We start from the raw sequence: 17,141 nt of genomic DNA on the forward strand, positions 1-17,141 counted from the left end.
CATCTGGCACATAAATATCTTGCAACACCAGCTACAACAGTTCCATGCAAACACCTGATTCTCATTTCAGGTGACATTGTTATTAAGAAGTGTGCAGCATTATCTCCCATAAATGTAAACAAATTTGTTTATCTTAGTGATTGGCTGAACAAGAAGTAGGACTGAATGGACTTGTAGGTGGTAAACTTTTACATTGTTTTGTTTTTGAGTGCAGTTATGTAACAAAAAAAGCCTACATTTTTAAGTTGCACTTTCATGATAAGGAAATTGCACTATAGTACTTGTATGAGATGAACTGAAATATACTATTTCTTTTATCATTTTTATAGTGCGAATATTTGTAATCAAAAATATAAAGTGAGCACTTTACAGTTTGTATTCTGTGTTGTAACTGAAATTGATATATTTGAAAATATTGAAAAACATCAATATTTAATAAATTGGTAGACTATTGTTTAACAGTGCAATTAATCGCGATTCATTTTTTAATCATGGTTAATTTTTTTGAGTTAATCACGTGAGTTAATTGTGATTAATCAACAGCCCTAAAAATTTTCTAACTACAATTTATATTACTATGAATTCACTATATGTACACTTACAGTAAAAATAACCAAGTCCAGAAATAATCTGATTTTACTATTGTAGTGGAAATCAGGACTTATTTTCAAGCTTTCTGAAAGTATTATATTCTTTATGTTTCACTGCAAATGTAAATGTAAAGCTGCAAAGAGACATGTATAATTGCAACTGGTCCTGTACTGAATGTTTTTAAAAAATTGTTTTACCCTTTAAGCTGTTCATTCAAACTAGAAACAAGCACTTGGTGCTTTTCTGCATCTCGCATTTGTTGGGTACGCAGTTGACTGAGCTGGGTCTGCAAACGTTCATTTTCACTCTACAACAAACCAATGGTGAACATGATTACAGCTCACAAATATCCAGAATGGCAATAAAATAGACATCTTGAAAATCTGCCCCATAGCGTTTCACATTCTACACACTGTAAAGACTACTGTTCTAGCATATTAGTGATTACCAATTCAGGTCTGAAATATTATTGGTTCAAACAGTAGATGTTACTCACCTTTGAGAGGTTTCTCTCTTAGTTATTCCATCGTAACATGAAACTCAAGAGACTCTAAACACTTTACACAAAAAAAAGAACAAAACACACATACTCATACTGTGTGAAAGCAGCTTATTTTTCTGTGCTTGCCTTCACTGCATTGTTAGCTTGAGGTATAACTCACGTTTTGCCCCTGATTCCTGTCCACACCCAAAATCTCTAGATTGAATAAAGTGGTGCTTTAAGTGGTGAGTTAGTTGACCCATAAGGGGGTTGGTTGGTTGAAGCTTGAGTGCTGATGATGCTAGTAATAAATCAGGAATTCAGCAGCTGGAGTTACTACTCATCAGCTGCTAATTAATGATTTTGTGGTGCCTGTCAAGTCACTCTGGGTAGCTGGAGTGTTGTTTCAGAGTGGCTGCTCTCATTCCATTCTCACTCAAGGCTGACTAACTTGAATGGAGTAACTCTAATGTATTTACTCAAGCTAACTGTTGCAGTGAAGACTAGTCTAAAAGGAGAACACCAGAGACGGCTCATTGTTTGAAAACATTTTCCATGTTGGTTTGAACACAGTAATGAATTCCAACTGCTTCTCTGCAGATCTTTTTAAATTTTTGTTGTTGCTCTGATCAAAGGCAACCAGCAATCTGCAGTAGATTGCAAAATAATCTGTGGAAGGAGGTGAAAATAAAAATAAAGCAAGCTCCATTGACACAGTTTATAACACAGTATAACTCCGTTACTCTAGCCAACTTCACTGCACAAGTTCATCAGTAAAACTGCAAAACAAAAACAAACAGAAAAAAAAACAAGCCAGCAACCACAACCAAAAGGAACACACACAAATCCAAATCACCAACAAGAGTTGGTAGGACAAACAATATGGCAAACCTGTCAACTCTAGGGAAAATATGCTATCACTTTGGAGTGGGCAAAACACACCTGTACAACCCTCAATGGCTGCCCTTCTTCCTCTACACCAAATGTTACCTGTATTGAAAGGCTTTGTTACAAGATTCTCAAATATTAACATACGGTTGTCTGCCTCTTAATATAAACAACTTAATTGTGGGAAAAAAAACAAAACAGTAATTGAATATATGCATTTTACTATGTAAAGGAACAATTAGATATATACTACAACTGTGGAGTTTTAGGGAAAAGTTAGTCATTTTGAAACAAAATAATTTATGGATCAGGAAACTTTTAAAACATCTGTTTGGATTGAAAGTTTTTAATTTATTATTTCATTTGGTATCTTCATGGATTGATTTTGGGAGGTTTCTAGAAACAGTCATTAATAAGTGAAACAATGATTGTGATTTAAAAAAAACAGTAAGCAGTTACCGTAACAACCCAAATACCATATCATATTAAAAAAGGGTAATAGAGACATTAGCTGCTAAGAAACTCCCTCTATACTTTGAAGGTGTAATTTATTGTGATTTCAATCTTCAATCTTTTTGGGGTGAAATCCTGACATCACTGAAGTCCATGCAACTTTTGCCAGTGAATTAAATGGGCCAGGATCTCTCTGCAGGCTGGTAGCTAAACATCAGAAGTATACTCACACCCATGTTTTAAACTACGTGAAGGGATGACTACACCCTTTTGTGGAGTAGATAAATTAAAAATAAAATCCTTACACAGCAAAGTTATCGGTTTTTTAAAATGTAACAGATACTACCAACTATTTTACCAAGGCAGGGAATAAAACAGATCAACTACTCTGTACAGGACATAGTAACAGGTTTCAGTGTAGCAGCCATGTTAGTCTGTATTCGCAAAAAGAAAAGGAGTACTTGTGGCACCTTAGAGACTAACACATTTATTTTATAAATAATAAATAAATGTGTTAGTCTCTAAGGTGTCATAAGTACTCCTTTTCCTTTTTAGGACATAGTAAGTTACTCAAGTGTCAAAAGTGAATGTTCAAATTATTCTCCATAGTGTCCTCCTACTTCTTTAGATTTCCATGTGTATTCACTTCACACCCTATTTGCCTGCTATCTGCTATATCATCTTGGTTTACATGCGTCTTCTGCTTGCAACTCTCATAAATATGGGGGTTGCTCTACCATTTTTGCAGCTTCCATCTATCTAGAAGAACTCTCTCCTCCCTTTACCTATAGGCCCTTCCCTTATTAAATCTGACTTCAATAATTTCATTTTCTTATTAGCCTTTAACTTCTCCGACTATGAAGTGTTATGCAACCTCCTTTAGACTATGAGAAAATGATGTACTGTTGATATTAGAAGTGATATTAAAGATAAGTAGTTATTAGGGCTTGATTCCTCACACACCAGAATAAGCCGGAAGTAACTACTAAAATGCAGATGTAGAGTAAGTGAAAGTAAGTGTTCGTGACAAAAGAATCAAGTTCTTGACCTCTGAAAAAGGCCTATACTGTTGATGACAAAAATAATATTGAATTTCAACATGTTGCTGCCAGTAGTTACAGGCTTCTAAACATTTTTTTTTATTGAATAATTATTTTCAAAGCTATTTTTCAGTTTTTGCTGGGTAAGAAATGTGTGTGACTTTTCCTTGCAGTGAGCAAAATGGGTGCAGTTTTCCACTGTTCAATACCACACAATATAGTAGGAGTACATCGTACTGTAATTACCCACACAATATTTTTGAAATACAAAAATATACTGTAGAATCTTTTCCTAATCTTCATTTTTGCTTTACTAGAGACTATTTTCATCCAAATATGAAGAGAACACTAAATGATTCTCCCTATATCAGTTTCGTCTCCTAACACAAATATAAAAGATTACCTGAAGGGATTCCATTCTGCCTTGCAGCTGTAATCTGTCTTCCAAGTCCTGACAACGTTCCTCCAGGAATAGAATTTGTTCCTGTAGTTGATTTCTTTCCAATTCCAACTCTTCAACTACTGTCCGCAAACCTACATAGTTTCAAAGGAAAAATATCTATTTCAAGAACGGTTCCAAACAACGTTTCACATACAGATAATTGTCAGATAACATAAGTCTAGCAACTACCCACACCATTATTGGTTTAACTTTCACAGGTGTGGAGCACCTGCAGGTCCTGGATTTCAGTGGGAATTATGGATGCTCAGCACCTCTGAAAAACAGGTCATCATATTTATAAAGGCTTTAATGATCAAATATTCCCTGAACTTTTCAAGTAATGGGATTAAGTTCACAGTTCAAGATCCTCTATAAAAACTAGCAAAGTTATCTTGCTTTGGACAAACAAAGGGCCAAATCCTGTGAATGTTTGTGAATTGAATAATTGTACTCAAATGAGTAAAGTTGTTTGTTTGCAGGATCCAGCTCTAAGCACCATTAACTTATACCAAGTGAAATGGACTATCAAAAGCTGGGAGCTCATCTGTTCAACAGAATATAGCAATTTTATTTTAAAGCAGATCTGACAAAGGAATATTCACTGGGTACACTGACTCTGCAAAGACTAAAATTAGCAATCCTGTACAATGACAATGCTCATATTTGTTATATATAGTGTAGTTGCAGTTGTGTCAGTCCCAGGATGTTAGCGAGACAAGGTGGGTGAGGCAATATCTTTTATTTTCGGTCCAATAAAAGATATAACCTCACCACCTTGTCTCTGGAATTCTCACATTTGGAAGTTTTGCCTTATAGAGAGTGGGGTGGGAATGATGAGTGGCTGAATCAATCCATGCTAGACAGGAAAACACAGTAAACAATAATTGACATGTGGCGTCTTAACCATTGCACAGTGCTCTAGGATGAGTGAGACTGCAGCCCTTGTGCACCAGTATATTATTATCCAGACAAAGTCCTGTGATGGTTTAAGAAATGCTTTGGGAGTTCAGAACGCAACACCTTCCAGATAGGACTGGCATCAACATAGGTCAATTTTACAGACTAACATGCTGTAATAAAAATTTTTTTTTTTTAATATTTGAAAAAAATCTGACTTGTTTCTATTTTTGTATTTAAATTAAGTATAGGGGTATTTTTAAAGTAAACCTATTTAAAATTAAATGTGAAATTGACAATTAAAATCATTCAAATTAAATACAAAAATAATATTAAGCAGTTCATGGTTTGCTGCCAACCGTTAAAGTCAAACCACTGAACTGCTGGAAGTCCTTGAATAAGCATCTGGAATCACAGTTTGCGGAAGTATTAAACCAACTTTTACAGCAGCCACTCTTCATTTCAATTTATTCAACTGGTTCAGTTCAATGACTAGTTCATTCAGAGTTAAGAAACCAGAACAATAAGTTCAATTCACTAACTACAGATAAGACTTCCTTTGTTTACTAAATCAGTTAGTGTTAAATGTAAAACATGTTCTGATAAACTTTTTTCTGATCAATAAATTTATGTATCTAGCATTTGAGATAGTCCTATTTAATTAAAAAGTTTTAAATGCTGTTTTTGTGCATTTTAAATCAAATTTGAATTTCCATTCAAATAGATCAACTCACATCACAAGTAAAAAATTAATCATCTTCTAACATAAAAATGTAAAAATTAAGAATTTGTATAAATGTAAGGTAAACTATATAACTGCTTAAATAAATATGTATAAATATAGTATATCCTCCTGATTCGCAAAAACACCGAATTTAATGTACAGGCTATATTTAGCTGCAAATCACTATGTTTTAATGGTTATCAACTAACGAGATTCAACCTTTCTATAGGAAAATAAGGTACACATGTAAAGCACAATTAAATCAATTATTTGAATCAAGGTTTCCTGATGCTGATTTTAATAGCCATTAAATTGGTGATTAAATCACTGATTTAAATCAATGCATTCTCCAGCCAAACTAAGAGACTGGGCCAAAATCATTTCCAGTCTTACACCAATGAAGTAAAACTGTCACTCAAACTATATTTCTTTCCATTTCTATCACATTTCTTCAGGTCAAGTTTCATTCTAGTCGAGAAGCATCAGGGTTTCACATCTGCATATTCCTTATGCAATTCTTGTTCAATAATCTCCTCGATAAACACAAAGCAGCCAGTTCTGATGGCATAGATTATTAGCTTCTTCAAAAAAGTTTTACCGAAGAGTGCCATATGAAAAAAATAGATGCTTTTTAAATGGATCAATCAGCTAACAAAACAAAACTCTGGATTTTGATGGTTAACTACAAACAGGTCAGGATTCAGAATTAAAGATAATAATCATGTAATTAAGAGATATTAGGCAAATAAAGATGGATCTTTCACTATTACACTGTATCTACATAATATTTTTAAATGATAAAGAGGGCATATATGGCTCCAAAGCCACCAGCTAGGATTATGACAATGGACATTTCACAGTACAATTGAATTATCTGCTCAACATTTGTGTGTTGCAGTAGTTAATACACACATTTGTACTCATAACTTCTGATCTAAACCAGTATCTGCTGTAAAAGCCTGATTTTAAATCAGGGATATTTAAAACTGTAAGTATCTGTCCCAAACACTAAAAAGGCCTTAATTTTCCTACCACGTTTCCAGTTCCCTACCCAGCAACCTTGCAAACGTCTACTCGGAATGCCAAAGCAAAAATCAGCTGACTTGCAAAAACACCACACAAAAATGGCTGCAATTTTCTTCAATAGTTGAGATTTTCAATTAAAACTTTATCTGTCAAATTAAAAAAAAAATCCTATATTTCAAAAAATTTCAAAACCCAAGATAGTCTGTGTGTGTAAATGTTTGAAAACTATTGCTTTTACGCTGAATATTCCATTACTTATGATAGCTATAAATTTATTTTGATACGAGATTACTTTTCACCTAATCTAAATTATTATTTTGAGAAAGATGTAGATGAAAGGGTGAATGTAATGTTTCTAACAAACGTGTCCTGGGACTATACATTTACTTTGTAGTAGACCTTTGCAAAACAGCAATAAGAAACGCCAGCAACAGTTCTTGATTTTTTAGCATAACTAAAGAAACACTTGGAACACATGGACTTGACGGATAAATTGCCAAGATAAAACTACTATCTTTCACAGATATAAAAATAGAGGAAGAAATAATGCACATACATATACACATCATCATTTAATCTTAAAACTAAAATGACACAGAATTGGAATAGAATGGTTTGGTTGGAAAACAAGATTATATAAAGTGGAACCACTTCAACAAGAACAAGACTAATAACTTAAAAATATATATATAATCTTACCATACAGGACAATACATTTGATGGGGACAAGGACTGGGAGAGTTCCAGATGTTAAACCATGACTGTGTTCTAGTTCTGAACCAAAACTAGACAGTTCATCCAGCACGCACATGCTTCAAAATGAAATGGAAAAAAATGCAAGCCAAAAAAAAATTCAACAAAGATTAGAATACACCACAAAATGGGTGGTTAGTTAAATTTGAAAAACAAAAACAAACACAAAATACAGATGCTGTGCATGCTTTAATAAACGGTCTAGCGGTTATCACACCTGCATTAGGAGAAGCATACTCTGGCCACCAACCTCCCATGTTCTCTCCTTCAGCTGAATCAGTGCTATCCAAAGTGACATTCAGCTCTTGAAAGCATTCTTTTCTATCAAAGTTGTATTCCTCCTACACACAGGATGTGAAAGCAGAGATCAATAAAAAAGACATGTACTTAAGATACACACACAGTTGTCAAAAGGGACAGTTGCAATTAAAATTATATGACTGACTTCTGTATTAAGGTCAAACTTTGCTAATGAATCTAGTTTGAGATATCAGAGGTAATTAAATATAGAATTTTTTTCTGTAAATGTGAGCATGATATTGATGTCTCCTAACCCAACATACACATTAATAGATAAAGATCACAAACATCTATAAGAAACAACATCAATGAGTACCCCAAGGCACACCAGAATTAATTGATGCTCTTTAGAGATCATCCCACTGACAAGAAAAATAAGTAAAAGTTGTTCTTATGCTGAAAACAGCCCTGATTCACTAAGGTATTTAAATGCTGGCTTAACTTGCAGCATATGTGTTGTTCCATGGAAATTTCTTAATGACTTTAGAACACCACACATGTAAATTTCATAACCTAAAGAGAAACCTATGATGCTACTAGAATTTACCTGCATCCTTATGGCTATATACACCTTTGTTTTGCTTACCTCGGTAAACCCTTCTTTGCCTCCTCTGTCCTTCAGTTATATTTTTGTAACTGTATCTTACTTTCAGCTGTAAAGCACCACGTATATTTATGGGTGCCATATAAATAACAGAATTACTAATGTCTCTGATTAACATATAGGTAAAATGTGTTTCTTATTTCTACCAACCTACCTGATGTTTCCCGCTGGCCTGGTTGCTCTTCCTTCTTGCCTGCTGCAGCCTGCCAGTTCTTTGAACTGCAGTCAGTTCCTCCTCCAGTTCCTGCTGCCCTGAGACTATGGCTGGATCAGAGCAGCCAGGAAAGAACCAGTCATCCTCAATCAGTTTTGTGCCACAGGAAAGCAATTACATTTACACATGACACACATACTAAATACAAAGAGATCAGTGACAGACTGAAGTCCCTATGAATGAATGACAGGAATAAGATTATCGGAGCAATCCATAGCATTCACCTTGTGATTTCCCCCAACAATGTTACACAGAATGTAAGAATAATTTTCATATAATTCTTTCAGAAGTCTATTGAAGTATGATTTTACTTCTTCAGAAGCATTTTAGAAAGACTGACAAATCAAAAAGAGGGGTTTATATTTTGACACTACAACAAAAATGCAGCCAATTAAATTGCCAAATTACAGTTCAATCTGCCAGGTTAAAATACAACTAATTTGTACGATAAAGACATCAGCTGAAATTGCTGTATTTTTGTATAGTTGAACAATCACATGCATTTTTATGGAAATGAAATGCTTCTTGCTTGTATCTTTAATTTTAGTGTGAGCTACAATGCCAGATAATTTGAGGAAGTCACAAGCATGTGTTACATTGCAAACTGGCATCAAATCATCTTATCAGACATTAATAATATGATTCTTGGTAAAACAAATATAGAATCACTTGTAAATAACACACCCTGAAAAATTCAGAATATGAAAGCTTAAATATGCAACCTGTCCAGTGTTAGAAATGATTTTTCCATTTTAAGTACATTCCCATCTGTTTTGTGATATGACAAAACGTTTGATAGGTTGGGGAATAGATGTTTCATGCAAAGCAGACAAAACAGCATGAAGAAATAAAGATAAAGGTGGCTCCATACTTTAATCACTGCAGAGGCCCGATCTACTCTCAAATTCAGCACTCAACAAATTAATGCAATTCAAAGTCAACTCTCCCCAGAGTCCATGATGTTCATAGAAAAATGTACATCCATGCATTAATGAAGTATGAAATGGATCAAATTCATTCCTAGTGTAACACTGGGCCAGACGGATTCCCACTGGAATGCCCCTGACTTAACCCAAGTTACAGTACCAATACCCATAACATTTATTTTTGTCACATTTATCTGTTTATCTGTTTTTTTCCCCCAATGATAGAATTAATGGGAAACTACAAGGTAATAAGAGATCCAATTATTGCAACTCTACAATACTAGGTAGAATTAAATTACTTTTTTAAAAAAAGTATTTTGTATGGGAAACTACTGAGTTAAAATTCACATATTTTTACAATTTTCCTTACCTACGTTACTACCACCACTTTAAACTAATCAACTTTTCAGTTGGTATACTATTGTTTAACACTGTTATTAAAATTGCAATTAATCACGCTTAATTTTTTTTATCACAATTAAGTTTTTTTTAGTTAACCACGCAAGTTAACTGCGATTAATAGACAGCCCTACTTATCACTTAAGAAATGATATCAATAGCAAAATTACTAATGACTTTCCCCATTACAAAGCACCAGAAATTGGAGGATCTTAGAGTTATCCGGTAAACTGTATAATTTTATTATAACATTTCTGGTTAATTTAACAACTATGTTAACAATTGTTTTTAATAGTTTTCTAAACTCAGATCATGTCACAACATCGAAAATCTAATCTGCAATTACTTCTAAAATAAAAGCTGATCATTTCAGCCTCATGATTTGATCTTGCAAACATTTATATACAAATTTCCTCTCACAGACACACTGTCATTAACAGAACTATGAATAATATGAGTATAGTTACTTGCATATGTGTTCAGCCTGCCTCAGTATTCTAATACTAAGTATCATAATGATCTCAAATCTGCAACTGGATCCAACAGCATGGAGCTCTATACTCATGCAGCTCCCCATTGCACCCAATACAGGAGTTCATGCTAGTACACCCTATTACAAGATAGGGGCCTAAAATGGCAACCTCCAGTGAAAGCCACCATAGTCCCTTTCTCTGGAGTTACCAATGCAGTGACAAGGATCACTGCAAAGGGCTTTGAAAGATACTATTCAAATATATAGTCATATTTAGTAAACATTTATTCCAAGTTTTATCCTTTGGTGGAGGGAATATTCAAGGTGTGGGGTGTTTTTTGTTTGTTTTACATAAAACAAAAAACAAAAAAACCCACCAACCTATTTCCATTAGAATTTTTTTATGTAATTTCTACAAAAAAGAGAGGTCAGAATTTGATTCTTAGCTATTTATTTATGAAAATTAATCACTGCAAGTTGTGCAGTTTTTCTTTAAACTAGGTTACCAAGTAAATATGGAGTCAGCTATTAATACAAAGGAGAATGAAGAAAGACGATTCTGTTAATATAAACAAAGAAATAGGCATTGCAAGAGGAAAATAAGTTTAAAAACCAGCATTTGTTACATGTATTATTAAAAACCACATACCACCAACAGCAGCTGTTATAAGGTACTGTTGGCGATTTCCTCCAAAGAAAGGTCTACAGAGGAAAACGGCAACAGAACCTTACATGTTGTCATGGCTGGAACCTGCATGCACAAAACTGATGGGAAACTACGTTCTCAGTGGCTGACCAAATCGCAGTGTAGGGTAGGAGTGGAGGGGGAAGGGACGTTGAGGGCTCATCAGGTGTAACGGCAGGAAAAAAGAAACAGAAAGGTCATGCATATCCCAAGGGGAAAAAACTGCAAAATTAAACACTGACTGGACACGGATGAAGTTTTACAACTGTTAATATTATTGCATAATGACCTATTGACAACACTCATGAGTAGTACTTAAAATTAAGAGGGTTTATTCTCTTCTCAATGCCCAACGAGTTACGTGTATAAATTTCTCACAGAGAAGAGAAATGGCTCTTAAAGATTTTGGGACTTACAGAATCAACTTTTTTGAAATCCATCAGCTGAGTCTCAAAAACATTCAAGCTACAGATTAACAAAAGCCTATGCAAATTAACTGGATTTATTTTATTTATAGATGGTGCACATTAACCTTTGTGCCTTCAATCCGCATTCTGATACCAAAGAGGAAAGAAGTTAAGGTAAACTGCCATGGGGGGGGGAGGGAGAGGGAAATAAAAATTAGTCTGAAATCTAATACGTAGACTTTTTCATAAGTTTGATTTTTCAAATAGAAAAGACTTTTTAAACATTTTTTTTACCATCATTGGTGACCATAAAATCTCAGATCACCTGTAATGGTGGTTTTGATATATTTAACATTTTAAACTAGCAATCTGTTGCCAGTTCTCTCCATTTGTCTGGTCAGTATCAATGGCATATTTATTAGTACATCTCAAAATCTTGCTGGTTATTGACATTTACAGAGAAGCTCTGAATTTCATGTATATTTTGCCAAAGCGTAACTTTCTATCCCATCACCTAATTTTAAACAATGCTACAACTCCTCACATCTTCTCCTCTAATTTGAGGCAAGCAGCCGCCATTTTCATCGATAACTCAAATGCAGACATTAAGCTTCTGAAACAAATCCAATAAATGACCCCAAAGATAAGCAGCTCAGATTGCAAAAGCTAACAGAATAAAACATCCACCAGTAAACATGATGCAAAGTGATGAGTGTATGAAACAGATAGAGTCAAGAAAACAATCCAACATACAAACAATTACAGTAACCATAAAATTCTGCTAACTTCACTAGCTGCATAGATCTCACTTGACTACAGAAGTGAGACATGGAGGAAAGATTTCAATTTTGTCTGAACTGCACAAACATAGCAGATTTGTAATACCTGCTATGCTGGCATAATGATCTAGTTTCATCTTAAATACTTCAATTCACCTTCTCTTTCTTCTTCAATCTGTGCCATCCTCAGGGCTATGGCAGATTTCTCCTCTCTGACTTGGTCATGCACCTCCTCTGATTCTGGTACAATCTCCTGCCATTCCAAAAGCTGACTCTGAAACTCATCCACACTGCCCGATTCGCTGGCCTACAAGAGAAGGTGGACATGAAAATAACATTTACCAAAATAAACGTAAGAGTTAGATTGTAAACTATTCAGGAACAGAAGTTTCACCTCTGTGCTTTGTATACGGCTTTACATAAACAACAAATACAATTAAGACCAACAAATAAAATAGATAATTTTCTTTAACATTAAAGACGATGTTAACGGAAGACCTTGCAAGTTGATCGTTTAAAAAAAAAAAAAAAAAAAAAAAGCCAAAGCTGCTTGTCCATGGTGATCAAAGGTTGTTTTCTTGTTTTTGTTTTTTTTAAACTGAAAAGCTTTTTCAACAAAAATGGCTTATTGACCAAAAATGGCTTATTTTCATTTCCATTGAAAAACTTCATTGTGGTCAAAATTGTTCACTTTTTGAAATTAAACATTTTCTTTTCTTTTTTTTTTAAACAGGAAAAATACACACACCTTTTTCCCCCCTAAATCACACAGTAAAAAAGTGAAGGTTTTTTGTTCCCCCACCAAAATAAAGTTTATGGGGGAAAAAATTAAAAATAGTTTCAAAATTTTGCCATTAGAATTTTAGAACAAAAAAATTAATTTCCTTTGAATTTTTTGCAAAATACAGTTATGTTTTTCAGCCTGCTCTGCTGGTTGTACAGATACCAGGATTAACAAACAAGATCCATCATTCTCAGGGGCTATTTAGCAGACATGTCTAAAGTACCCCCTCCCTCTCACTTTTATGTCTGAATCTATAAATTTGTGATGGAAAGAAGTTGTTAGTTGATTATATCAATTGTTTTTTACATTAAATAGCATCATTCTGACATCTCTTGAGTTATCTGTAATTAGATGAACACTAAACTGTTGAAAATTACATGGATTTTCTACATATGCAGGAACTCAACAGCACTTTCAAAACAATTTAAAACCTAGAGGCTTTTTAGCTGAATGAATCACAACTGAGGTCTCAATTCTGTATGCTAGTAAATTTAATTTTAACTCAAATTCAAGTTTCCAATAATACTGTTACGAAGGCTACAGTTAGCACTGTGAAGCTAATCAACAATTCACATGAATCAACTTTGAATAGAAAACCTGTGAAGTTGCCCTCTTTGTAACTTGTTCGAGATCAGCCTGCAATTTTCGCTGCTGCTCTTCGTAGACTTCCAGCTTGGCCAGCAGTTCTTCTGCAAAAACAAATGAATTGGCTTCATTATTTGATGCCAAAATAACATGGTAAACCAGCAAATACCTAAAGAAAGAGTAGAAGCCCAAACTGAGACCATAGAATCATTTGGCTTAGAAGATATCAATGATGAGCTTTGCAGTCCATCTCCCTACAAAATTAACTCAGATTATTATTAATACTGTCAATATTTTAAATCTACATCAATGACACCCAAAATTACAAAGGGAAGTACTATTATCCCCATTTTATAGCTGGGGAACTGAGGCACAGAAATATAAAGTGAATTGCCCAATGTCAAACTGGACCAGAGTTGGAATCTAAACTCAGATCTCCTGAATCCAGTGTCTTGTCTACATTACAGAAAACCACAGCACAGTTTGCATCAGTGATACTTTCTGCTCAGAGAGGCCAACTCCAAAAGTGTGTGTGTGTGTGTGTGTGTGTGTGTCTCAAGGACTCAGGTATAATACACAGGCGGTACTTAGGGGGGAAGCTTACACAGTAAGTATCTGAAATACATGTCGCTGTATCCCTTGCTGCTGTTCTGAATTTCATTAAGAAAATTTAACTTTGTAATCTCTGTAGAATAAAGCAGAATAAATAAACAAACTGCCATTATGCAGTGTATTTCAATTTTAAAGCTGCCAAGTTGTCTTCCTTTGAAACGTTACCATAACAAAGACAAGAAAACTCCTTTGTCTTTATTTTATTACAAGTCATCAGTTCAAAATCCAAGATGATAGAGTAAAACAAAAAAAAAACAGCACTATCACTTCATTAATTATTTACCATTTTGAGTTCTGAGTTCAGAAAATGCTTTCAGTTTTGACTGTAGTTCTTTCTTTTCAATTTCTAATTCTGAGATACAGTTGTTTAAGGCAGATATGTCATCATTCTTTGATGATAACTATAAAGAGAAACATTGTTAATTTCCTTCAAATGTACTGAAATGCCAAGATCAAGATAAAAAACAAAGCTAATACAATAATTTCTTTAACTTTTTTTTAAAAATAAGATTTTGAGTAACAATGTTTCTAAAATAGTCAAGTGCAATAGATTACTGTAAACTGGCAGACCTTTTCCTTTGTGTTTAAGTTACAGACTATTACACTACTTATTAGAACATTCCCTTGTATAAACGTTTTGAATTCAGGAACGTCAATCCTTTTCTATTCATATTTTAGATATTTTCTAGAACCCCACTTTAGTGGACCTTTTACACTGCATTTTAGTTTTTTAATCAAATCTACAATCACAACCCATTGTAAAACAGACATATAATGTTAAATTAAAAATGTTACACATACACTTTTCAGTTCATCCTCCAGCTGTTTGATTTTTGATTTGGACCAAGCCTTCATTTTAAGGAATTTAGCTTCAGATTTGCTGGCCTCTTCTGTTTTCAACTTAACTTGAGCTAGCAAACAAACACAACAATCATCATTAAGAATTCTAGTAAAAGTATCAATGTAATTACAAAACATATTTCAGGATTTGGCATGTTCTGTTTACTCAGCTACACCTGCAAAAATGTCTATGCTGTAGTCATATCTAGTAGGGAAAAGAGATTGCTTAAAAAAAAGTTTAATTCTAGGCTCCTCTTCTCCATACCATCTAAGCATCTCCCAAGTAATTAAAAAGTACCTACAACAACTCCTCCACTAAAGTCAGTGAAGCTGTACCCAGTTTATACTAGGTCTGAATTTGGCACACAGTATACAGTGGAGTGACAAGGAAGCTTTTCAATATAAAAGCTTTGATGCAATACCTTCTAGCTGTTCCATCTTTTGTTTAGTTACAGTATCTACATCTATTGCTTGTTCTGAGTTACTCTGTCCATTATTTCTTAATTCTGCCACTTGTTTCTGAAGCTGCAGCAGGGCTTGGTCCTTCTCCTGCAGCTCAGTTTCATGCTTCTCTTGAATCTCATGCACTTCAGCATTATGTTTCTCCTGGACTTTCATCATTTCAAGTTCATGTTTCTCCATCATGTCTCTTAGCTGGGCTCTCATTACATGTTTCTCAGCATCCAGTTTAGATTGGAGGTTCTCCTTCTCTGATTGAAGACGTTTCAAGTTTTCATTAATTTCCTGTATTAAAAAAGAAAATGGTTTCAGATTTTCTAGATATACCCCTATCTGCTCCTCTGCACATGCAACACACTTTAAAAAGATCACTCTCAGGGCTGGTCAACTGGCAGCATAAGGCTCTGTCACATATCTCTAGGTCTGAACTCCCTAGCAGTAGTCTGAAGATACAATGGAGGGTCTGCACTGCTCTAGTGCTAACTACATCCTGACTGGTTCTGTAGGAGGAAATGTCCCTTTATAAATAAGAAAGGGAATAAAAAGGGAAAAGGTCCTCTGGAAAAACCACATATCATACGCTGCTGAGTTCTGAAGACCAAAAATAAAAAAAGTTGAAAATCTCTGGCTACAGTCCCCTTCTAAAGTTCTTACTCAGGAAAACAGAGATGGAAAAAGTCTAAGCGTACGTTTTCATGACCTGCCGGATCGGCGGGTAGCGAGCGATCTATTGGGGATCGATTTATCACATCTCGTATAGAAGTGATAAATCAATCCCCGAATCGATGCTGGTACTCCATCTCGGCAGGAGGAGTAAGCGGAGTTGACGGGGGAGCCACCACGGTCAATTCGCCACCGTGAGGACAGCCAGGTAACTCGAACTAAGATGCTTCGACTTCAGCTACGCGAATAGCGTAGCAGAAGTTGCGTATCTTAGTTCGAACCCTGCCCTGTGTAGCCCAGGCCTAAGTCATTTATAACCCATCCTTCTGGTCTTTCCCTTACATTATCTAGTCCAGGGGTTATCAAACTTCATTGCACTGCGACTCCCTCCTGACAACAAATATTACTACATGACCCTAGGAGGGGGGGCCTACGCCCACCCAAGTCCAGGAAGGGGAGGGGGGGCACTTGTAACCCGAGCCCCGCTGCCCAGGGTGGTGGAGCTTGGGTCCTGGGCTCCAGCAAGTCTAAAGCCAGCCCTGGCAACCCCATTAAAACAGAGTAGAATGTTTGGAACAGGAAACTAACAGCCCATTGTCTATATCTGAAAATTAGGAAAGTGAATAGGATAGCATGAATGGAGAGCAAGATGGAAAAGTTAACTTGATTAAAATGAAATAATCGCTGGTGGAAACCTTCACATGTGCCCAACTCTTCCCCCCCCCCCCCCCCACCAGTAATTATTCCATCTTAAACAGCTGAAATTTTCCATCAGAGATATAGTAGACAACTCAGTCAATGTGTATCAAAATCACAAGGGAGATCCTGACATGCATACTCAATGACCATTCTGATTACCAGAGTATAAACTGATACAAAAAATATCTTTCTTGGATAGTAATAGTTCATCAAGTGTTCTTGGTGCATACAGATTCAATGAAGGATGTCAGGTTTCAGAGTAGCAGCCGTGTTAGTCTGTATTCGCAAAAAGAAAAGGAGTACTTGTGGCACCTTAGAGACTAACAAATTTATTAGAGCATAAGAAGTGAGCTGTAGCTCACGAAAACTTATGCTCTAATAAATTTATTAGTCTCTAAGGTGCCACAAGTACTCCTTT

At 35.1% G+C, this 17,141-nt stretch overlaps 1 protein-coding gene across 12 annotated transcripts in view; it reads right to left on the bottom strand.

Annotated features, from left to right (window-relative positions):
* Nucleotides 1-17,141, bottom strand: part of LOC119856943 (golgin subfamily B member 1-like) — a 69,120-nt gene that overhangs the window by 34,161 nt on the left and 17,818 nt on the right. For 2 of the 12 annotated variants that reach the window (XM_043517575.1, XM_043517576.1), the window contains exons 10-18: nucleotides 15,325-15,646; nucleotides 14,864-14,973; nucleotides 14,346-14,463; nucleotides 13,463-13,554; nucleotides 12,238-12,388; nucleotides 8,354-8,463; nucleotides 7,546-7,636; nucleotides 3,857-3,987; nucleotides 789-898 (exon numbers count right to left, since the gene is read on the bottom strand). In XM_043517575.1, coding sequence (XP_043373510.1) covers nucleotides 789-898; nucleotides 3,857-3,987; nucleotides 7,546-7,636; nucleotides 8,354-8,463; nucleotides 12,238-12,388; nucleotides 13,463-13,554; nucleotides 14,346-14,463; nucleotides 14,864-14,973; nucleotides 15,325-15,646 — 1,235 coding nt within the window. Of the gene's footprint in view, nucleotides 1-788; nucleotides 899-2,014; nucleotides 2,063-3,856; nucleotides 3,988-7,241; nucleotides 7,430-7,512; nucleotides 7,637-8,353; nucleotides 8,509-12,236; nucleotides 12,389-13,462; nucleotides 13,555-14,345; nucleotides 14,464-14,857; nucleotides 14,974-15,324; nucleotides 15,647-17,141 lie in introns of those variants that run through there. The other 10 variants (XM_043517572.1, XM_043517573.1, XM_043517567.1 and 7 more) reach the window with 9 other exon arrangements.

This window comes from Dermochelys coriacea, chromosome 6 (genome assembly GCF_009764565.3).
Source record: "Dermochelys coriacea isolate rDerCor1 chromosome 6, rDerCor1.pri.v4, whole genome shotgun sequence".
NCBI lineage: Eukaryota > Metazoa > Chordata > Testudines > Dermochelyidae > Dermochelys > Dermochelys coriacea.